Source organism: Lissotriton vulgaris, unplaced genomic scaffold, assembly GCF_964263255.1.
Source record: "Lissotriton vulgaris unplaced genomic scaffold, aLisVul1.2 SCAFFOLD_1095, whole genome shotgun sequence".
NCBI lineage: Eukaryota > Metazoa > Chordata > Amphibia > Caudata > Salamandridae > Lissotriton > Lissotriton vulgaris.
The window spans coordinates 540,978-566,059 of NW_028246328.1; the positions used below are offsets into that span (position 1 = coordinate 540,978).

A 25,082-nucleotide genomic window follows, 5' to 3' on the forward strand; every position below is an offset into this window, starting at 1 on the left:
AGGCATCTTTAACAGCATTCGGGCATGGAAAAGTTGGAACGCCCATGCATAGATTTGCAGATCCGGAGCTGCTAAACCACCTTTCTCCCATCGCCGCCTAAGTTTCTTCCATGCAATTCTAGGGATATGTTTATCCCAGATAAAAGAAGTAATATCCCCCTGTAATTTTACTAATAAAGAAGGATCAAAATATAGAGGAATGGTATTAAATAAAAAAGAAACTTTAGGTCAAATGGTCATTTTGGCCAGATTGACTCTCCCTAATAAAGATAAAGGAAGTTGTGCCCATGATCGCATAAGTTTGCGACAGTCCTTTGCAACAGCAGCAAAGTTAGTTATGGCAATTTGATTAATGTTCTTAACAACATTAAGGCCTAGGTAGCGCAAACTAGTACCAGACTGTATACCAGTATCACAATCGTCGTCATTCCATACCATCATCTCATTTTTTGAGGCATTAATCTCATACCCTGAGATTTTGCCAAAATCCGGAGCTGCCTTGATTACTGCAGGAAACGCAGTGCCTATCTCTGATGAAAAGATAAGAACATCGTACGCGTACAGAGCCTCTTTCCTCTCCCATCCCCTGTAGAAAAAGGGTTTAATATTTATGTCCTCCCTCAACCGCTGGGCGAAGGGTTATAGATATAAATCGAATAAGAGAGGGGAGAGTGGGCACCCCTGCCGTGTCCCCCTTGTGATGGTAAAGGGGTACGATAATTCTCCATTGACCAGGACACAAGCTGTAGGGCTCTGGTACAAAAGGGTAACAGCCTGGTGAAAACCCTCACCGATGTTAAACTTGGCCAAGGCCACCGACAGGTACAACCAATTTACCCTGTCGAAGGCCTTGGTGGCGTCAAGCGTGAGAACCGCCAGTGGAAGGGCATCAGTTGTTGCCATATCGATAGCCCCTATCAGATCATAAGTCAGCTCATATAGCTGACCGCCCTTAACAAAGCCACTCTGATCACAATGTAAAATATCAGGTGCCACTGAAATAATTGTTGTTCAGTATACAAGTACTATCTCATTATTGCATTTTATTTAAAAATTAAAAAGATTTTTTTCATAGAATCTTCATTCCATAATGTAAAAAGATTAAAAACACAGCATGTTACACAATTTATACAAAGAAACAATTCTCCCATCCCACAAGTGTTCCTATTGTAACACAAAGAATGATACAATAATTTCTGTAATAAATTCTAATTATGACCAGCATAAAAAGAAAAGAGACAAAACAGTATGACGTGACCCCTTGTCAAATACTCATACACGTTCAAAAATGGATTCTGAAACCCCCTAGTCAATGTTTTGATCCCATCAACATTCAACTAGATTTGGTCAATCCTTGAATTATGTTCACCCCAGCGTCGACGCGTTTTGATGGTATCCAAATTATAATGCCATCTTTATCAAGACCAAAACTTTTTGTCTTCTGTTCTTATATTCCACAATGTTATGTCTTTAATCGTATACAGAACAAACACATATAATCAGAAAATCCCATCATAATATGACAATGATTCCAACAATCAACTTTCATCTTCAAAGTTTTTTACATATTCAGTTACCTGTAACAATGCTTCTTTCAATTCTCTCAATTGCAGTCTTTATTCCTTTGTGATCAGGTTTGGTACAAGAGGGCATACATGGCACTTTCTAAAGCTGTTTAAATAATGTGCCCTTCTTTCTTAATCCCTCCTTGTTCTTTATGCATACCGTTTTTCCAGAATCATGGTTGTGTTCCTTTTTAACCAAAAACAATCCCATCATATTATCATCATCCTTTAGACATTCGGCCTGCCCCAACAATTATTGCATATTAGGTTTCATATGCAAAGGCTCTCAAGTATTTCTTACTATCTTGACTTTTACCTTTTGTATAATTATTGTTCAAGAGGGAATGAACCATATTTTATACTACTTAACTTTAACGCACCCCTCTCCCTCTGTAGACATTGTTTAGCCACACTTATCTCTATATTACATTTGTACTCTGTGTACAGCTATATTGATATATCCATCCTGACCTAAACTATACACAACCTATTCTCACCTTCTGAATTTGGTCACAGCGTTGTTTATAAAATTGCAGTGTTTTACTTGATATGCCCACATCGGTTGGTAATCTATATCGGGAAGGATATATGAAAGGAAAAAATGGCCTCCAATCAGTGCCCTGCAATTTGATTAATGTCCGCCTAATGCTATTAATCGTTCTTATCGGTTGCACTTTAGGGAATATTACTACTAATCTTCGTATCCTGCTATGGTCAATACCATGTCGCAACTGTCAGAAAAAGAACCATGTAAAGGTGTCACTGGGTTGTGCTCTGTTTGAAAATATAGTGTGTTCAAACGGCGGACGCCCGTTATCGGGCACTAAAAAAAAGTTACCTTAGGTCGTGTTCCTGTGCGCCTATGAAGAAAGTACCCTCTCTGTTTCTTCGGCGTCCTGATGCGCGGTTTTTACAAATTGGCCGTCGTTTAGCTATATGATCTGCAAGCGAATATACAGAGGCTTAATATTAGCGCTTACTCTCTCTATTGACTACCTCTAATTATTTAGCACCTATGTCCTATTTTGTACCTTTTAGTTTGGCGAAAAACACGTTGTACTTGACATCAGATGCACGGCAATCTTGATCTCCTATGTCGTGCGGACTATTTCCTTATAAACAGAATACTGTGTCTTAATATTGGTCCTTACAGTCACGTGGCCGCATTAGCCACAATCGGCATAGAGCAGCGTGGCTCATTGCTCCTTATGGCCACGCGATTTATCTTTTTCTTTTTATGCTGGTCATAATTAGAATTTGTTACGGAAATTATTGTATAATTCTGTACAATAGAATCACTTGTGGGAAGGGAGAATTGTTTTTCTTTGTATACATTGTGTAATATGATGTGTTTTTAATCTTTTTACATTATGGAATGAAGATTCTTTGCAAAAATCTTTTTAATATTTAAATAAAATGCAACAATGAGGTAGACTTGTATATTGTACAAAAATAATTTCAGTGTTCGTTTGACTATTATATTTTGATTTCATTTGGGCCAAGGGAACTGTTTCTTGCCTAAATAAAATCTTGGCCATGTGCATCTTCCTAAAGCTGTACCTCTAGCGAGTGGAAACTCCATGTGTGCTCTTTCTGTACTAAGTTACTCTGAGAGCACTGGAAAAAAAATCACCTCTTTTCCTGAAGTAAGAAAGAGTGACATGTTCAATAGAAGATTTAGTTGAATATCTGTGTTTGATGAAATCTCTCTTGGTAACTTTCAAAAATGGTAAAGAAGAGAAGTCTTTTACAACTAGTTCAATATTGTGTATTCACATTCTCTTACATTTCCATTTAGTGATTTTAAATCTCTTTACATCCAACAGGAAACCAGCCTTGAATGCACAATTGATTGTGAATAATGAAAGTAATTGGGCAAATCTAAAAAAAGAGGTTAGAAAAACTTAGCTCCAATATTGAGGGAAAGATCTGCACAGTCAGAGACTGAGGAACTTGAACATAAACTGATAGATCCTGGAAGAAGGAGTCAAGAGAACTTCAATGGATGCAAGAGTCTGAGCTGTGCACCTCCACACAACAGGATAAAGAATGACCTCTTGAAAATTAAGGCAACAACACTGACAAACTACCTCCTGTATAAACAGGCGTCCAACACCAGCTCTGATCATTGGATTGCTGTGAGGTGAATTCAGCATTGCTCCGCTTCCTGTAATGATGGCAGAGCACCATTCAGTGCTCTAGGTGTATAGTAAACTCTTTCTGGCCAAACCACAGGAGCAAGAATAAAGCACAATAGAGTGAAGCCAGACAACTGAAGGATAAAGGAAAAAGAGGGTATTTGATCTACAACAGACTATACCAATTTGCATCGACCAGAAGAAAGACTAATCTTTTCCCGTAAACATGCAAAACCATTATGCAATCTAAAGACATACCCACCTACAAAGAATCTTTACTCGCCAAAAGTTTAAAAAAATGTCATTGTGAGATTTGAATTTAAGCATCCAAAATACCACACACATACAGGGAACGTGAGAATAACACAAGTGCTTTATCAACCATGTTAGCTCTTCAGAAAATGCAGTCATGGGATGCAGACAAATATAAACCCGACCCAGATACACTAACCAAGGAAGAAGAATCAAACAAATGCAGCAAGAGCTTTAGTTTGTCATCACTACTAAAGAACCATCAGCAAACACCCACAGGAGAAGCAACGTGCAATAGCAATGAATGTGTGAAGAACTTTAGTCAGTTAGGACTCCTAAAAGATCATCAGCGAACACATACTGGGGAAAAACCATACCATTGCACTGAATGTGTGAAGAGCTTCAGTCAGTTATCACTACTCCAAAGCCATCAGCAAACACACACTGGGGAAAAACCATACCATTGCAATGAATGTGAGAAGACATTCAGTCGGTCATCAATTCTTCAAAGACATCAGCAAACACACACAGGAGAAAAACCATTCCATTGCACTGAATGTGTGAAGTGCTTCGGAAGGTTATCCCAACTCCAAAGACATCAGCTAACACATACGGGGGTAAAAGCATACCACTGCAGTGAATGTCTGAAGAAATTCAGTCGGTTATTAGACCTCCAAATACATAAACGAACACACACAGAGGAAAAACCATACAATTGCAATGAATGTGGTACTAGTTTTAATTATTCCTCAAATCTCAGGATTCATAAGCGAACACACACAGGGGAAAAACAATTTAAGTGTAGTGAATGTGGGAAGAGCTTCCATCGGTTATCACACCTACAACGACATCAGCGAACACATACTGGGGAAAAACCATACCATTGCAGTGAATGTGGAAGTCGTTTTAGTGATTCCTCAGCTCTCAGGATTCATCAGCAGAAACACACAGGGGAAAAACCATTCAAGTGCAGTGAATGTGTGAAGAGCTTCAGTCAGTTATCACATCTCCAAAAACATCAGCGAACACACACTGGGGAAAAACCATACCATTGCAGTGAATGTGGAAGTAGTTTTAGTGATTCCTCAAATCTCAGGAGTCATCAGCGAACTCACACAGGGGAAAAGCCATTCCAGTGCAGTGAATGTGTAAAGAGCTTTAGTGGTTCAACAGCCCTAGAAAGACATAATCGAACACACACTGGGGATAAACCATACCATTGTAATAAATGTGTGAAGAAATTCAGTCATTTATCAACCCTCCAGGGCCACCAGCGAACACACACAGGGGAAAAACCATACCATTGCACTGAATGTGTGAAGAGCTTCAGTCTGTTATCAACCCTTCGAAGACACCAGCGAACACACACGGGAAAAACCATCACCACCCAGCGAGTGAGGATCCGCAATGAGACTGCTCTTCAGCACACCCATCCGTATACATAACACAGTACAAGGAATTGCTCCAGGGTCCTACTCACTGTACTTTCATGTTAACAGCAACAAGTTCTAAACTGGAGAATTTATATTTAGGAACAAGTGGTTTTTACGGCCATTGGTGGCATAATAAATTTGAAACCCTATACTTTATAGATCTGTATTAATTATACATAACGAAACATCCAAACACCACCCATGTATGGACATCCAAGAGCCTTTAAAAAATCTGACTTCAGAGGTGTGTATCAGGCTCAAACCCAATTTACTTTAATGTTAACATGAACTGAATTATGATACAGCAAGAACAATCATGAGGCTATGAAATGTACACAGTGATGACTAGATTTTACATACTAATACGAAATGTATGCTTTTAGATATGTAATAAAACACATTTATTTGAATTCATGGTATTTGACTGCTGAGTGTATAGAAGGAGATCTTAAATGTGATTAATTCCCTAAACTATAAAGATAATTTGTGATGTCAGCAAGGAGCCTACTTTATTTGGCAATCGAGCCGTCAAATCTCGATAGCATGTATGCTTTCAGAAGGGAGTCTGGCACAGGTGGTATTAGGGGGGACAACTCTCGCGAGTATGCCATCTCTCAGAGTGAGAAGCAGTTGCTTGCTTGAGATGGTACTATTGCTCCTTCTGTGTTAATGAAGAGAGAAGTACTACCAGTAATACTGAGATCTGGCCTTCACTTCTGTTTTAGGAACTTAATTCAGTCGTTTTTACCCAATCAATAGCTGATTAATTTAGGAAAACTAAAATGTGTCTGTATCCTGGCACTCCTCTTGTTAATAATCCATAAAAATACCACAGACTGTTGAGTACTTGAAAGCAGTCTGCCATACAAGGTATTTAAACATGAATTTGTGAAATACAATATTGTCTTTTTTTTTAGGGTTCTTATACAGCGCTGCTTTAATAATGTCTGATGGGTTTTCTTCAAGATCCCTTTCTTCTTTCGAAGAAGTTTTCCATTGATGGACCCAATGGGATTTCCGATCAACGGCTGACAATCCTTCCAACTCTAAAGAGGGCTGGTGGGTGGACCATTGTTATGGCTGGTATAACGCTTTCTTGCATTTTTGATAGAGTGCCCTGAATCCAGCCCGTCTTTCTTTAGTGATTTTTCTATTTTGAGCTACATTTGAAGACTGTCCTGCTCATTTATAGTTTGACAGGTGGCCAACAGTCTGCCAGAGGAACAGGCGTAACAACTTCCACTACCCCGTTGGACTACCGTCCACCATATTTAGTGACCTGGCTATCCCTGTGTCTTCAGAGGGGCAACAGGAGGTCCTCTAAAACCACCTAAAGTTTGCTGAGTTGCTGGCATTTTTCACACAGTTGCCCAACATATTATTTTGTTTTACTCCTAAAGTGGGAAGGCTACAGCTCTGATTCCCTGCTGCGCTGCATTACGCTGCTCAACGCTGCTCAACGTGACCACGTGACCGGCACTCTCGGACCAGATCGGATTGTGGAGCGGAGAACAGCGGAGGTGCGTTGAAGGCTTAAAAAAAAAAAAAAAGAACGCGAAACGCCGTGAATACCGAGGAGGTACCGTGCAGGGTACCGGAAAAACTAGAAGCTTATAAGAGCGCGGAAAATAGTGAATTGCGATGAAAGGAACTTGTAGTTTGTAGTGTGGGGGAGCAAAGGACTGAAGCAGGAAGCCTTGGACTCTGTTTCGGCAAATAGCAGTCGGTCAGCGTGCAGCGTTCAGCCGAGGAACAGAGGTGAGTGAAACTACAGAGTGGGCGAAATTAAAGAAAATACCGCCAATTGAATTTTGTGGGGTACCAAAGGAGACGACCCATGTACAGAGTTCTCTTTTTTCGATATTAAGGATATATTAAGGTGGATAGGGCATTGAAGGCTTTGGCCCTTGAGAGTACAAGAGCCCGAAAGGGCATTCAAAAAAAGATACAAAACCCTGATCTTAGCATAACGGAAGGAGAAGTTATGGATTTGGAAGAAAGGGACAAAGAGTTAGTCAAGGGAGGTACAAAAGGTGCACATAGCAAGACAACAGCATGTAAAAAAGCCCCACTGAAGAAGCAAATACCCCCGGATACCGTACTGCAGCAGTGCTGCCCAAGGAGGTAAAAGGGCAGTTCTTCTGTTACAAAATCAATTAAAGACTTTGTGGGGAAACATTTCAAAGGAAAGAGTCTGAAAGACGGGTAACTAAGTGTGGATATAAATCGCCCAACCTCTGCAAATATGGTATGCTCAACTTCAGTAAATACAGTATGTCTAGGACAAGATTCACGGGTACTGTTCAACTTTAATCTCTCCGGAGCATCGTTGGACCCAAGACTGTCCTCATCCCCAAGATTATCCCCAAGACTATATGCCTCGCCGAGTATCCACAAGATAGGAAGGGAGGCGGATGAACGGGGGATAGAGGTAGAGGAGTATTCAAGAAATATTCACTCTTCAAAAGGATGAGATGGAGGACGGAGCGGAAACCTATCAGGAAAAAATAATTGACTCCACCGGACATTGTGTCTAATTTTGAGGTTACGGGGACTACTAGTGCTTCAATGTTGGATGCGATGTTGATACTGCAAAATACTTTGCAAGGTCTGTTAGAGCTAGCCGTATTAAATAATGAAGCCTTAAAAGGCTCAAAGGGACCAGTTTAATATTATGATAGGGGAGTTAAAACAAATTAAAGATCTTATGCCTTCCATGGTTAGACCGGTTGGAGAGCAACTTCGAGAGGGGGGTAGACAGTGACCCAATATACCGATCGAGAAGTCTAAACCTAGTGTGTATGTAGGATACCCAATGATAATTAAAAAAAAGGAGTGAGAGGAGGGGTTTCAAACTACGTATCCTACGTCCACGAGTGTGGGAGGGTAAGAAAAAAATTAGATGGACTCGATCTTCTACACAGCAGAGACCAATTAATGAAGTTTCTGAGAAAGAACAAGAGGGTGAAAAAGAGTCAGTAAGGTTTTCTCAGCCAATGGAAAATAAGCGAGGTAAAGGAACTGTCTCTGATGAACCTGAAACGGTAGTCAGAAGTAAAAAAAGCATAAGAGATCCTAAGAACAAGAAAGATAGTACTGATAAGGATTGTGTGGCATCAGAACAGGGGATAAAGGTAAATAAGAAGGGAGTGAGACCGCAAGTTGGTGAAAGTATTGGCACCAAAGGGCATGTCGAGAATGGTGTCTTCCAAGAGAGAAGTATAAGTATAAGGGACCCATTAAGGATCCCCCGAGAGTTAGATGTAAGAGGTAGTTCAGATTTATGGTTATATTTTGAGCCGAATGACCAGGGAAAAGGGGGGGAAAAGGTGAGGACATTAAATAGATCCCAATTGCTTTTCTCTCTTGCTAATTGTAAAAGTTTACGAAGTATTGGCACAGCAGATCTTAAAGAAGTGGGGTTTTCCTTGAACACTAAGGGGACTGAAATCACTACGGTTCTGTTGTATTCTGAATTAGTTAAGTCAGCATTAATTAGGGCGGAACCAGACTTACATAAAGAAGGTATTAGGTTAGTTAAAAAGATAGAAATGCAAGGATCAATTACACAGGAGAGACCATTCCTAATAACCCATGTAGGTTTGGGACAAAGGCAGGTCAGAATGATTGGTGCCTGCTGGGAAGAAAAGGATGATATAGAAATCACAATAAGAAATAGGGATCAGGAGTTAGGCGAAGAAGCAATATTAGCTGGAAATAGATATAGAACCTTGGCATTTCCTGATTATGATATAAACAGGAGCCTAAATGAAATTGATTAGGTAGCTGGGTCGTCGCACAGCCTAACAGTGTTATCCTGGAATATATATGGGTTTAAAAGAATAGATAACGGGGGCGTGGCTAGCAGCCGGAGATGGCGGCAGCATAGAAGGCGAGGTCCGTGGTTGACGCGGCCTCCTAGCAGATCCGTTTACTAACCCGGCAATAAAATTCACCCTGCGGGAAGGTACTGAGGCCCGGGACCGGGCGGCACAATCGGCAGAAAGCAAAACGAAAATCCGACGGAGGGAAGTGGAGTTCATTGCGCAGCCCGCACAGGCCACAGAGCGAAACTGGAGCCGGGGAGCTGACTGACTCGGAGAGCCGACAGGAAGTGCTGCAGGCTGGGCGGAGAGGCGCCGGAAACGAACGCTCGTGGAAGAGTTCCGAGTGCAAGCCGTGACCACAGACCAGCGCTGACGCCGGAATCCAGGTACCCGTGGTCGGGAGACCAAACATCGTCAACTGCTGCCCGGCGAGGAGCGGGAACGACCCAGGCCATCATACGGCAGCGGACGGACCTACCAACCCCGGGTCGGAAACCGCCATCTTGACTTCCGATCATCAAGGGGCCTGAGGCACAGTATCGCGGGAGGGCCACATAACTTGACACGGCACCCTGATTGTGACACGGGGGTCGGAGGGTGTCATTGACCACGGGATGCCTGGCGAAGGGATTTGCCAACAAATTGGACAGTGGCGCAGGGGCGAACATTAGCGCACCGACACTCCGGCGCAGTAGCCGCTACACGAACGGTATATCCTGCACGGACCCAGTCATCCATGGCCCCACATCCCATCGCATGCATGCAGGGATTCGAACATTACTAATGAAGCGTGGTGCAGTCAGCCTCACTATCCTACCCTACTGAGGGGCAGTTTACATCGCCGGCGGCTGTGCCACTGAACACGGCGGCTGGGTAGCGCTACAAGCTCCTTCACAGTAGCGGACCGTGGGCGCATCCCTGCGGCGGCCAGAGCGAACCCGGCTGAGATCCGGAGCTACCGCGGACGGCACCGACTTTCAGTGGACTAAAGAGGGCACGGCAGGGACGACATCCAAAGGACTGGCCACGGATAACTTCCACTGCCTCGGCAACGAAAGTGAGTACTAGGCGGATCATACGGTGATATAGCCCCTACCGCGCGACTCGCCAGCAGTCTGCACCCTGTGAGCGACGCACAGTGCAGGTCGTGCCCACCGGTGGCCTGGTAGAAGGAAGAGGGAACGACATCGGCTGGTGGTCAATACATCTGCCCAAACACATACGTAAGCAACTAGAGAAGCTGCGAGCCTCCGCTGGGGCTCCTTCCCGGCAGACTCTGCTCCCTAAGGATATTGTTCACAGCGGATATTCTGCTGCGGGACGCCACTGCAGCGATTACCAAAATGGCGGGAAAAGGGCCAAAGGGAGGGAACACACAGTCACGACTCGAGAGGTACGCATACGATAAAACGACATCCTCCCCAACCGACTCTAAAACGCAGGCGAACAAAGCAGCCGACACGGCGGGAGGTAAGAAAGTGACCCTGGAGGACGTGATGTGGGACCTGACGCAAGTGCAGGCGACGGTGGGGTCGATCTCAACGGAAATAACACTAATACGAGCGGACTTCCACAAAATGTCCGAAAAAGTGAACTCGATGGAAATAGTGGCCAAATCCTTAGTGGAGGATGTCTCAGAGCTGCAAATCAGTATGGAACGGATCTCGAAAGAAAATAAAGACCTGCGTGAGAAGCTGGATGAGCAGGAAGGGCGCTCGAGACGAAACAACATCCGCATAATAGGGGTTCCGGAATCGGAAGACACAAGGGTGATGGACCTATATGTGGAAGAACTGATCAAACAAGTATTTAAGCCCAAGGGTCTTTCCGCCTTTTTCTCAGTGGAAAGAGCGCAACGGGTCCCGGGGGGACGCCCGACACCAGGCGCAACCCCACGGCCGATCATTGCTCGGCTCTTCAATTTCAGAGACAGGGATGCGATCTTACAAGCGGCAAGAAACTCACCCCCAATTAAAATTCAAAACTCTGCATTGGCGTTCTTTCCAGACTACACGGCGGAGGTCGCACGCAGGAGGAGGACATTCTTTGAAGTTAAAAAAGAACTTAGGGCGAGAGAGATTCCTTACGCAATGCTCTTTCCAGCCAAATTGAGGATAGTGGCGGACAGTAAAACATGGTTCTTCGACACTCCGGAGGCTGCACAGGACTGGCTGGAGGGTTGGAGACCGACGGGCCCACCTCGCCGCTCCAACAGACCGAACAAGCACCGCACTAATGGATTTCGTCCGAGCTCCCAGGCATCCGGTGGAGAAATGGATCTACATTCACCCCTGAGCGAGGTTCAAGAACATGAAGATAACGAAGAACAATGACTTCCCGTGATTATTATGGTGGACTGAATACAACTCTGGCCGGGCGGGCCGCCAAGGACACTGGGCGGAGGTCCTCCGTGGACAAGGAGGGGGGCCGCCGACTCCGGAGAGTCCTTCACCCCAGCGAGCAAGTACTGTGTTTTGGGTTTGGGTCAGGCACTCTGCTGAGTTGGGGGGGCGGGCAGTTCTGAGTCCGTTTAGCAGGGGGGCTGGGAAGGGGGGGGGGGTTTGCATTTTTTAGACTGCTTCACAAGTCAAGATTGGACTCACGAGGCACAAGGACAAAGTATAGCGAGATCCTGGCAATTTACTAGAACGCACTTAATATGGCACGTGGATACTTTTAACCACAGAAGCTATGGCACACACCACACGGAATGGCATAGGGAGGGGGGAACCTAGGATGGGGCTAGTGACACCTCTGCAACTTATGTCTTGGAATGCGAGAGGCCTGGGGGACAAGGTCAAACGTGGCTTGGTATTACAAAGTATAAGGAGATTCCATCCGGCCCTGGTCCTACTACAAGAAACGCACCTAACAGGCACAGCAACACATTCCCTAGACAGGAAAGGCTACCGTATGATTGCTCATTCAGAATTTACTAAGGGGTCCCGTGGCACAGGGATCCTAATGCACCGATCCTCCAGGTACATACTTCAATCCACGAAAATAGACACGCAGGGGCGTTTCGCAGCGGCACTTGGACAGTGGGAAGGGAGGCCGCTGAATGTATTCTCGATGTATATTCCGCCGGCACTGCACACAGTCGCTCTCCCAGAACTGGGGAAATTTCTGTTGGAGCTCCCGGAAGGGGATCTCATCGTAGGAGGGGATTTTAACGCGGTGGTACACAATACCCTAGACAGATTTCCGGTACGAACACAGACTCCCGGGCACTCCCGACTGCATGACTTCCTAGAAGCGCAGGGTTTGATAGACCTTTGGAGACGCTTCCACCCGACCGACCAACAGTACACATACCACTCAGCGGTCCATGATAGTCTATCACGGATCGATTATTTCCTGACACTGGGACACGGGCTCCTCACTGTAGACGACGTACAGGTTAGGCCGAGGGGCATCTCGGATCATTCCCCATTGACACGGACTCTCTCCAACCCAGAACGGTCCCAAAAACTCATCTACCCGGGGTACCTTAAGGTACCACAAGTGGCCAAAACACTTAAAAAAGCAATGAGGTGTTACCTCACTGAGAACGAAGGTTCGGTGTCATCCACCTCTGTCCTGTGGGAAGCCTATAAAACGGTTCTTCGAGGGCAGGCTATTTCCACTATAACAAGGTATAAGCGCACCCAGAGACAGGAACTATTAGACTTAGAAGACAAACTCGCTAAGGCCAACGAAGACCATATGGCTAATCCGACGAGGGGCACGCTGCACACGCTTCAGCTGTGTCAGCAACGTCATACCGATCTTATACGCCGTAGAGTAGTGGAACATATAACGGCCACAGCGCACAGGATATACGACGTAGGGGACAAAGCTAGCAAGCTCCTAGCTTGGCTAGAGAAGAAACGGGAGGGGCAGAGGACTATTCTACAACTGAAGGACTCTACGGGGGCGATGCAAACCCGTCCTTCACTGATAGTCAAAATACTGGCAGATCACTACCAAACAGTGTGCCCCTGAATTGGAAGTTACACAGGAAATGGCAGAGATAGCTCTCATAGGAGTGCCCACCCGCCCCCTACCGCAGGACAAGGTGGAAGAGCTAGAAACAGACCTAACGGCTGAGGAGGTGCAGTCGGCTATCGCAGCGCTACATTCAGGGAAAGCCTTGGGCCCCAATGGGATACCGATTGAGTGGTACAAAACCATGTCAGAAACGCTTATACACCCCTACTCAACGTGTTTGTAGAAAGTCTGCAACAGGGACCATTGCCGCCTGACCAACGTATGGCTACCATCGTAGCGATCCCGAAACCTGGCAAACCACCTGCCGATTTCCCTCCTGCCGATTTCCCTCCTTAATGCCGAAAGCAAAATCTTAGCGAAACTACTGGCCAACAGATTATTGCCTCACCTCACACACCTAATACATCCAGATCAGTCGGGATTTATGCCACACAGAAGTACGGCGATGAATCTCAGAAGACTGCATGGTGTGATGGCAAGGGCCCCATTATTGACAGAATCTGCAGCAATCCTCTCGCTGGACGCCAAGATGGCGTTTGATTTGGTAGAATGGCGGTACCTCTTCGCGGTCCTACAACATATGGGTTTCGGCCCAAAATTCATAGCTTGGATTAGGCTACTGTATAAAAACCCTGTGGCGCGAGTGACGGCAAATGGCCACATCTCAAGGGACATTCGGCTAGCGCGGGGCACGAGACAAGGTTGCCCGCTCTCGCCACTACTGTTCGCCTTAGTACTGGAGCCTTTGGCTACTATCATCAGGACCACCCAGCTAATGCGGGGACGACTGGAAGGACAGAGTGTCACTATACGCTGACGATATGTTAATATATCTAACAGACCCGGCAGAGGGAATTCCAGTATTGTTGGCGCTGTGCGAGCGACACGGTTCAGCTTCAGGTTATAAAATCAACTGGACAAAATTGGTGCTTTACATGCTGCATGGAACACCACCACACTTAAGCGGGGACTGCCCTTTATTACTGGAGACCATCTCCTTCAGATACTTAGGGATCCAAATCACACAAGACTACATGGCCTTCCAGGATAGGAATCTAAGGCCGCTGCTCGACAGATTAAAAGCGGTTGTGCGACACTGGAAGACCCTCCCGTTAACATTATTGGGCAGAGCTGCACTTTTCAAGATGATGGCGCTGCCCCGTTTCCTCTATGTCTTGGAAAACACACCGGCAATGGTCCCATTGTCCTTTTTTAGACAGATATCAGGACAGCTGTCAGACCTATTGTGGGGAAATCGGCCGGCCAGGGTCGCGCAGGTGAAAATGGTTCGAGACTGGTACAGTGGGGGGATAGCACTCCCAAACTTGGAACTATACTATTAGGCGGCCCACCTCAAGGTGATCAACCAGTGGGTACATGCACCGCAAGATGACCCGGCATATTTAGCAGACAGACGGCAACTAGGCACTAACACCCTTCTGGCTCCGCTCTACAACAAAGGATTGACGGCAAAACTGGTCGGTCCGACTAAACACACAGTGACACTATGGCATAAAGCTCAAACGCCACTGAAATGGGGGGTGTGATTACACGGCTTACACCCTTGTGGGACTCCAAATCCCTGGGTAATCTGAGACACAGTAAGGGCTTTACCCAATGGGACAACATCGGAATCTCCATGGTGGGTGATATGTGGACAAAGGATGGGGTGGTTCCGTTCAAGACCCTGAGAGAGCAATACGAGCTGGGTATTACTGAGACATACCGATACATACAGATTAGACATGCATTAGTCTGCAATTGAGCCGGGCACTAAAGTCCTGGAGTCGGCACCTTTAGAAGATCGACTACTCACAGACTACATGGAAGCCAGCGCCACTTCCCTCACATATCGCAAACTGGTAAATAACCTGCCTGACCCATTGCAGAAACTGAAAGAAAAATGGGAGGACGAGTTCGGGGAGGTGGATGAGACGAATTGGAATGCTGCAATGGCGTTGCCTAGAGAAGCTGGAATCTCGGCAAGATTCCGACTAGTACAATTTAAAATACTACACCGGGTGTACTACACTCGCACTACCCTACATAAAATCCAAAGGGCAGATCACCCTTACTGTTTGAGAAATTGGGGAGAAGAAGGCACACTGTTCCATACACTGTGGTCCTGTCCCAGCATGGTAGAGTACTGGAGGCGCGTAACGCGCACTGTCGCCCAGACTCTGCAACTCCCAATCACGCCTGACCCTAGAGTATGTCTGCTGAATGTATGGGGCCCGAACAACCTGACACCACACGGACGGCAATGGGTGGTTATCGGAATGATGTTAGCAAAACGGGACATAGCGAAAAAATGGGGGGCATCAGCGGCACCGACCTTAGCGCAGTGTTGCAGAAACATGGATATGCTCATGATGGTGGAGAGGGCGGTATATCAACAAAGAGCTAATCCACGTAAATGGAATAGAATATGGGCGCCATGGAACACATATATGGGGGAGCTATGTGAGCCACTGCCAGAGGAGGAAGAAATAGATAGTTCAGAGGAGGAAGAGGATATGGAGTAGGTGTGGGAAGGGAGATGGGGGTACACAATAGCGGAAAGATTCTAGAAACTCCCGTGCTCTCCTGGCATGGGCAATAGATATGCGAACTGTGGGATGCAAGGCCTTGACCGCTATAGTGATACAACTAAATACGGCGATTTATATATTGAATGCTTCTAAATATCCAATCTGTGAACCTAAGAGTTGAAAGTTATGTAGTAAAAGGAAAAGTTGCGATAACGGTCGGATGGGGCTGAATGCTGACGCTGCACCGACGAATGTATAAATAATGCTACTTTCTTTGTCTTGATGCAACAATAAAAACAAATTTTAAAAAAAGAATGGATAACCATGCAAATTTTAAAAAGATCATTGATAGCTGCAAAATTGTGTGCTTGCAAGAGACCTGACTGTGTAACGATACCCAGGTAAGTGTAGCGTTTGTTAAGCAGACAAAGGTAGTGGTAAGAAGACGTTTGGGTAGACCCTCAGGAGGGCAAGCGACGTTGGTTTTGACCAAAATTGCCAAGAAAATGGTACTGTTGAATGTAAAATGTAAATGGGTTATAGGATGTAGAGTGCTATTGTTGAACCCAGACCCTCGGTTTGAAGGTATTATTATTGTAAATGTGTACATTCAGAAGGGGGAAGAGAGGTTGTACAAGGAAGAAATGGAAAAATTAAATGAAGATCTGTCAACCCTGACTGAGAACTATCCGAGAGATGTAGTGCTAGTGCTGGGTGATTTTAATCATAAGTTAAACCCTGTGAGGATTGATCCATGGTGTCAGGATCTATTGCACTTCTGTAAAATTAAGAATGCAATATTTCCAAGGGGGGTTATATCAGAACATGACTCAACTTTAGGTCAAATGTTGGGGGCCTTGGGGTTGGTCTGTGCAAATGGTAGATTTGATGTAGATGGACCAGCAAAGCGAAACTTTAAGTCAGGCCAGCAACTCTGCCCAATCGACTATGTTTATATACAAGCTTGGAATGTTGAGCTGATCAAAAAAGTTGAGGTGCTATGTGAAGAAGGAAGCGATCACTTCCCGTTGAGATTGGAAATGTGTGAGTTAAAGAAAAAACAAACGCATACAGTGTTGCCGGTCCATGTTGATTACCCCAGACAACTCACAACCCGGATCACGGAGGAATATTTGGAAAAACTAGTAGCTGTTCAACAGACGTTGCTGGTAGAAGATATCCCAAACGTATATGACAGTTCCTGGTTTGAAAACTCAATTAGTGTACTAGTGGAATGTCTGAGGGTAAAAATTAAAGAAGGAAACTCCAGGTGTGGGAGGAAAAATACATTATAAGAAAGGGAGGGGATGGTTTGATGAGGAAAGTAGGAAAGCCAACACCTTTATTAGGTAACAGGAAAGAAGATTAAGGATAAACGACAATGTAGAATTGTTGTATAATCTCTAGAAGCAAAGGAGACTTTATAAAATGTTGGTGAGGATTAGAAAACGATGCTATAGAGAGAGTTGCTGGGATAAATTGCTAAACGCAATAGAGTCTAAAGATCTGAAAGGGTTTTGGAACTTGGTACAATAGAGCTCAAGTAAAGTAAGGGGAGCCTTGAAATGTGTGATTCCTGAAAATAAGTGGGCGATATACTTGGGAAATCTATGGAGACTGGAAAGAAACTGAATGTCTAAATTCAATAGTATGGTCTGGAGTTAGTAAAGAAATGGAGGATCATTTTTCTGTTGCTAAAGTCAAAAAAATGATAACTAATTTAAATTTGACTCGTGCAGCTGGCCCAGACAATCTCCCTGTCGTGGTGATAAAAAAGAGGTCGGCGTGGTGGGCTTTTTTCTTTTAAAAAATGTTCCAGGGGATACTTACCTCAGGCTAAATCCCAGAAAATTGGAGAGGCGCAATTATAAGGCCTATCCAAAAAAAAGGTGACCTTAATTCTCCAAAAAATTATAGATTAATCTATTGGATATAGGCGAAAAAGTCTTTGCCAAATTGATCTTGGAAAGACTAAAGGAGTGGTCAGAGATGAATCAAGTTGTACCTCCAGAACAGGGGGGGGGTTAAGGAGGGCCATTCGAAGGTCGACCACTGTTTTGCACTTTGGTCCATTGCAGGGAAGTCCATGGAGCAGAATGGTAGGTTGTGCTGTTGCTTCGTGGACTCCCGTGCGGCATTTGATTTAGTGGACCATGGGAAGTTGTGGGAGACGTTGATAGGTTACGATATTCCTAGAGACTTGCTGAGCCTAATACAACTTCTGCACACTGCAAACTGGGCACGGATTATTTTAGACACAGATGGGAATATCTCTGGGAAAATTCTAATTGGAAATGGGTTGAGACAAGGGTGTGTATTGGCCCCTCAACTCTTTTCACTTTTTATAGCAGACTTACCCTCAATTTTAGGTAGAGCAAGGGGGGCAAGCCCTAAGATAAATGGGAAACATATAGCATGTCTTTTATATGTAGACGATTTGGAGATATTCGACCAAACAGAGATCGGGTTACAAAGAAAGTTGAATAACTTCTATGAGTACTGCAGTTATAAAAAGTTAGTAGTAAACATGGATAAAACAAAGATTTTATGTTTTGGGCGAAGGGAAATAAGGTATAGCTGGTTTTTAGGCTCTGTGAAGCTGGAAACAGTAGAGAAATATAGGTATCTGGGCATGTGGTTTCACAAAACCCTGAAATGGACCACCCACCTCGACGCGTTAAAAATAAGGTCAGCAGCCTCGATAAACCGCCTAAAGAAATTTAACGAAAACTATGGAGAAAAATCTGAAAGGCCGGTTTTAAAAACATATATAGCTATTGTCCCTCCACAATGTCTATATGGGGCTGAGTTACTGTTTTTGGGCGGTAAACATGGTTGGGACGCCGAGGAGGGAAAAGCTTTGAAAAATCTATTTTCACTCCCATAAATGCTCAATGGTGCAAGCTGTAAGGTTAGAAACATGTATAACTTCATGGAAGATAACAGTCTGTATGGCCTTAGTTAGATTCTGGCAGCGCCTGGGCTCTGGGGAAGATCATAAAGTCTCGCAATGGTGCAGGAGGGAAGCCATGATGAGGGATCTATCATGGGCTAAAGGGGTAAGAAATTCCCTTAGGATAGTTGGCGAATTGCTGAGATTGGATGTACGCCCTGTGACCCTCCAAATTGAGGTAGCGAGGAGGGCACTTAGGGATATTGGAAATTAAGTATCTCGAGCTGAGGATCAAGATTATCTGGCGGAGAAAAAGTCGGTACAGTTTATGACCCAATCCTGGCTAAAAGACGTACATTTTCCTTATATTGATAGACTACCAAATAGATGGCTGAGGAGAGAAGTCCAAAGATTAAGAATTGGATTGAATCCTTGCTATTGTAATACTAGAGTAATAAAGGATGCAATAGATAGCATTGGGAATTGTGAGTGTATATTGGGAACTACATGTGAAAGGATGCATATTTTATTGGACTGTTCAACGTTTTTAGAACCACGGAAAGAGATCTTATGCCTCATTTTTAAAAAATACAGTATACATAACAGACTATCTGCAAGTGTCCTCCTAACAGAAATGATGAATTTAGATATTGCTTGTGCTTTGGGGAGATTTATGCAAAAAGTTTAACAAAATTTGAATTGTGATTAGTCTAAGTCACGTGTGTTCTATTTTAGTGAGATATAAGTCATATATTGTTTTAACATTTTTATGAAAAATGTATCTATTTTTTTAAATTGCTTTTATGATGTTTTATCTGTTTAAGGACAATGGTCCAAATAAACTTACATTTTGAACTGAACTACTCCTAAAGTGAGAGTTTGCTTTTTGTAAAAACAATACATAATGTAATAGATACACTGAGAGCTTTCTACAACGGAGCCTAGCTCATTTTTCCTAGATTTTTTCTGTTTGAGACTGGCAGTCTTTTCATTGTGTCCCTGAAGAGAAACAAGTAGGTCAGAATGCCTACCATAAGTAGGGCGGACGGTCTGATGTACTTACACCAACGGCCCCAGGTATGTCTGTCATTGTTGTGAGGATTCCTGAGGTTCTGACCTCTGTTCAAACTGATGGGTACAGTGATAGCTTCTTCTCACCAACCTCAAAAATTCTCCAATTTATTTTTATAATCTGTTTAATACAATTTGCTGATGGATTATACATGAGAACCACGGCCATGCTTTCTTCTCTTACTCATGCATTAGGGATCAGGAGGTTTTCTCTATGATTCTTGGCCTCTTCTTCACCTTCTTTAGCCCTTCTGGGATAACCTCTTCCACCAATTTATCCTTCAAGGATTCCTGTTGTTTCATTTAAGAGCCTTATTTTAACAGTTTCTCCAAATTTGTAAAACAGTTGAAAGGGGAGATTCTTCCTTAGAGACCTTGGTTGGAAGTTTGAAACATTGTGTCAGGTGTTGTGTAAAACCAGCGTGCTGTTCTCCAAGGCTGTGCTGTTGCATCAAGTGTTGTGTAAAATCAGTGTGCCACCCCCTGAGGATGTTTAAAAGTAGTGTGCAGCTCTCTTAGGCTGCAATAGACTTATGTAAAGCATTGTGTCTCCATGCCCTTGCTGCTTAAAGCAACATCAAAGTGTCCACCTCCCACCTGGGCTCCTATCTGTTTCAATCAATCAATCAATCATATAATTTGTATAGCGCACTACTCACCCGGAAGGGTCTCAAGGCGCTTGGGGGAAGGGGTCTGCTATTGCTCGAACAGCCAGGTCTTGAGTTGTCTCCTGAAGGCGAGATGGTAAATTGTAAATAAATAAATTGTAAATTGTGTGTCTTGTAAAGCGCACTGCTACCCGCACCGCAGGCCTCGTAGCGCTATAGACCGCTGGGGAACCAGTCCTGGCTTTCCCTGTGAGATAGTCCCTCCTGGGAGTCTCCAAGGTGAAACCAGGCATCCCCGGCGTTTGTGAGGGGCCGTTGTGGAGATGAGGCAAGCTTAATGCCCAGAGTTGCCGAGTGTGATCCCTGATTAGAGTAGGCACCGAGGAGAGAATTATCGAGTCTGCTGACCCTGGTCCACGACCCTGCCGCGTCGGGAATCGAACCCTGGTCCCAGGCTGTTCTCTGCTCTCGGGTCTGCCGCCTCTAACCAGTGAGCCACACCACTCCACTCCTGGTCCTGGGTCAGCCGAAGGTGGATGGGGAGGGAGTTCCATGTCTTGGCCGCCAGGTAGGAGAAGGATCTGCCTCCGGCGTTGGCTCTTCGGATGCATGGTACGAGGGCGAGGCTGGTAGAACGTAGCTGCCGGGTGGGTGTGTAGAAGGTCAGACCGTCGTTGAGGTACTTGGGGCCCAGGTCGAGGAGAGACTTGTGTGCGTGGGTGAGGAGCCTGAATGTGATTCTCTTGCTGACGGGGAGCCAGTGCAGGTCCCTCAGGTGGCCGGAGATGTGGCTGTGTCAGGGGATGTCCAGGATGAGTCGGGCGGAGGCGTTCTGGATGCGTTGGAGTCTTTTCTGTAGCTTGACTGTGGTTCTGGCGTAGAGGGTGTTTCCGTAGTCCAGTCGGCTGGTGACGAGTGCCTGGGTGACCGTCTTCCTGGTTTTGGTTGGGATCCAGCGGAAGATCTTGCGGAGCATGCGTAGGGTGTTGAAGCACGATGAGACGGCATTGACTTGTCTGGTTATTGAGAGGGAGGAGTCCAGGATGAAGCCCAGGTTGCGTGCGTGGTCTGTTGGCTTGGGAGTGGTGCCCAGGGCGGGGGGCCACCAGGAGTCGTCCCAGGCGGAGGGCGATTGTCCCAGGTTGAGGACTTCCGTCTTGTCTGAGTTCAGTTTCAGGCGGCTGTTCTTCATCCATTCGGCGAAGTCTTTCATCCTTTCGTGTAGGCTAGTTCTGGCGGTGTCGGGGTCTCTGGTGAGGGAGAGGATCAGCTGTGTGTCGTCGGCGTAGGAGATGATGTTGAGTTTGTGCTGGCGTGTGATGGCTGCAAGCAGTCTCATGTAGACGTTGAAGAGGGTGGGGCTGAGTGATGATCCTTGCGGGACGCCGCAGATGACTTCGGTGGCCTCGGATCGAAACGGGGGGAGGCGGACTCTCTGTGTTCTTCCGGCGAGGAACGAGGTGATCCACTCCAGCGCCTTCTCTTGGATACCGATGTTGCTTAGGCGTTGAACTAGGGTGCGGTGGCAGACAGTGTCGAATGCTGCAGAGAGGTCCAGGAGGATGAGTGCCACTGTTTCCCCGTTGTCGAGCAGGGCTCGGATGTCGTCGGTGGCTGCGATGAGGGCGGTCTCGGTGCTGTGGTTGGCTCTGAAGCCGGACTGCGAGGGGTCGAGGGATCCGTTCGTCTCGAGGAAGGCGGCAAGCTGTCTGTTGACGGTCTTCTCAATGACTTTGGCAGGAAAAGGGAGGAGCGAGATTGGACGGAAGTTCTTGAGGTCGGTGGGGTCCGCTGTTAGTTTTTTCAGTAGGGCGCTGAGCTCGGCATGCTTCCAGCTCTCCGGGAAGGTGGCGGTGTTGAAGAAGGTGTTGATGATGTTCCAGAGTTGGGGTGCAATGGTGGATTCGGCCTTGTTGAAGACGTGGTGGGGGCAGGGGTCAATTGGAGATCCGGAGTGGATGGTGCTCATCGTGCGGGCTGTGTCTTCGGTGGTCACCGTGGTCCAGGTGCGGAGGGTGGCAGTGGGGGGCGTTGGTTCGACGGCAGGGTGCGTGGATGGTGCGTCGAAGCTGTTGTGGATGTCAGCGATCTTGCGGTGGAAGAACGAGGCGAGAGAGTCGCAGAGATCTTGTGAAGGAGTGATGTTGTTGTTGCCGGTGCTGGGGTCGGAGAACTCCTTGACGATGTTGAAGAGTTCCTTGCTGTCGTGGGAGTTGTTGTTCAGTCGTTCCTTCAGAGATTTCTTCTTAGTGGTGCGGATAAGCTGGTGGTGCTTGCGGGTGGCGTGTTTGAGGGCGGTCATGTTGTCTGTGGTCTGGTCGCGGAGCCAGGCTTTCTCGAGGGTGCGGCAGTTCTTCTTGGAGTCCTTGAGTTCGTCGGTGAACCAGGAGGCCTTCTTGCTTCTGAGTCTGCTGGGAGGTTTCTTTAGTGGCGCGAGGTCGTCGGCGCAGGCGGTCAGCCACTGCGTGAAGTTGTGGACTGCTTCGTTGGGTCCCGTTGTGCTGGCGGGTGGGTTCTGGCTGAGGGAAGTGGTGAGCTGCTCGGCGGTGATCTTGCTCCAGCTCCTGTGAGGAACCTGTTGCGGGTGGTGGTGGGTCGTGGTTCTTCTGAAGCTGAAGTGGACGCAGCTGTGGTCGGTCCAGTGGAGTCCGGTGGCGTGGCTGAAGGTGATGTGCTTGCTGGAAGAGAAGACGGGATCAAGCGTGTGGCCGGCGTAGTGGGTGGGGGTGTTGACAAGTTGCTTGAGTCCGAGGTTGGCGAGGTTGTCCAGCAGGGCGGCGGTGTTGCGGTCCTTGTTCTCCAGGTGGAAGTTGAGGTCCCCTAGGAGGATGTAGTCAGCGGAGGGGAGGGCGTGCAGGCTTATGAAGTCTGTGATGTCGTCGCTGAATTGTGTGCGTGGTCCCGGGGGTCTGTAGACGAGGGTGCCTCTGAGCGTCGTCTTTGGGTCGGCGTGGATCTGGAAGTGGAGGTGCTCTGCGGCGGAGAAGGTGTCGGTGAAGTCGGTCGTGATGCGGATGGTGTTCTTGTGTACGATGGCGATGTCTCCTCCGGTCTGGTTGATGCGGTCCCTCCGGGTGATCTTGTATCCGTCTGGGATGGCGATGGCGATGTCGGGTGCAGAGGAGGCGTTCATCCAGGTTTCCGTGAGGAAGGCGACGTCTGGTGAAGTTGTATCGAGCAGGTTCCAGAGTTCGATGGCGTGTCTGTGGATGGAGCGGGTGTTGAGCAGGATGCACTTTAGGTGGGTCTTGCTGGTGCTAGGCTTGTTGGGTGCGGTTTGCTGCTGACTGTGGCGTCATTGGGCCCGATTTACAGAATGAACTTTAGACTCAATCCTAAACTTACTACTATTTTGGTATTCACAGAATGCACTTACTACTTTTGGTATTCACAGAAGTTAGGATTTTGTCTTAAGACAGACTTAAGACAAAATCCTAACATAAGTCTGTCTTAAGTCTGACTTAAGACAAACTTAAGACAAAATCCTAAATTCTGTGAATACCAAAAGTAGTAGGTACATTCTGTGAATGCCAAAAGTAGTAAGTGCATTCTGTGAATACCAAAATAGTAGTAAGTTTAGGATTGAGTCTTAAGTTCATTCTGTGAATCGGGCCCATAGTGTCCACCTTCTTCCTGGGATCCTATCTGTTTCTCACCATCATTAGGAGACACAGCCGCTGCAGAAAGAAGGGCCTGAGGATTCACTAAAAATATGTCGTTATTAAAATGTTACAGATCACAATGCCCATTCACAATTAGTCAAACTGACACACTCGGTTAAATGCTTTGGCTCTGTATGTTTTGGCAAATATCTCGAGCTACCTATCGTCTTCATCTGAGTCTTACAGAATGGTGAACACATGTAGATCGACCATTGTATACACCACACTTTATTGATGGGAAACCTGTGCGGGAGCATCCATTAATTCGACTATTTAAAATGGAATAAGGATAAGCATACCTCCTTTACTGAAATATCAGATGTTATGATGTGGTAACGTAGCATTTATGGTGTTAAATGCCTGGCCTGAGAATCCCTATCTCTCTCTGATAGGTCTATCAAATCTAATTGACCATGCTTTTGCGTTTCAGACAACAATCCTTTGGATGTGTTGGCTAGGCAGTGTTCTCCTGGAATTCTGTTCTCAATTTCCAGCTGTAAAAAACATTGTTAACACCAGTGGATAATCCTGCCTTTCCTGAGCGACCAAATCTCTGTGTAGCTATATGTCTTAAAGACTAGGAAGCTTGAACATCTGGTCTCAAAATGCTTATTTAATTTAGGAAACTGCATTGTCCTATAGCCTAAAGCACATATATTTCATTAGAACAACCTTCAATCACAAAAATAGAAATACATATATTACCTAAACATTGTTTACATGATTATATGGTTATCACGGACAATATTATTTTCCCAAATAGATAACTAGACACACAACTGTTGTAAACTCCCAACACGTTATCCTGTCTGTGTTCGGTCGATATGCAGCATGTCATTATCTTTTGGAGAACTCATGAATGTTTCAATTTATCCAAACAATAACTTTGCCACCACAGAAGGCGACACAAGTCTGCTACCAGCTCCATGATATCTGTCTTTCAAGGTCTGACAGTGAACGCAAAAAATGTATATGTAGTCTTGTTTGAATATTTTTATCATGCTAGTTCATAGCAGTTATGTCTCGGATTAATGGGAGTCCCCCAATGTAGAGTAAAAGTCAGTGGTTAACAGTCTGTGTACCTCATGAATTGACCAATGAATTAGAGAGGT

The 25,082-nt window shown here is 45.7% G+C and overlaps 1 protein-coding gene across 1 annotated transcript in view; it reads left to right on the top strand.

Annotated features, from left to right (window-relative positions):
* LOC147665989 (uncharacterized) overlaps nucleotides 1-5,770 on the top strand; it is a 111,812-nt gene extending 106,042 nt beyond the window's left edge. Inside the window, exon 4 of the mRNA XM_086949346.1 lies at nucleotides 4,298-5,770. Coding sequence (XP_086805472.1) covers nucleotides 4,298-5,400 — 1,103 coding nt within the window. The 3' untranslated portion in view covers nucleotides 5,401-5,770. The remainder of the gene's footprint in view (nucleotides 1-4,297) is intronic.
* Nucleotides 5,771-25,082: the final 19,312 nt, after the last annotated feature.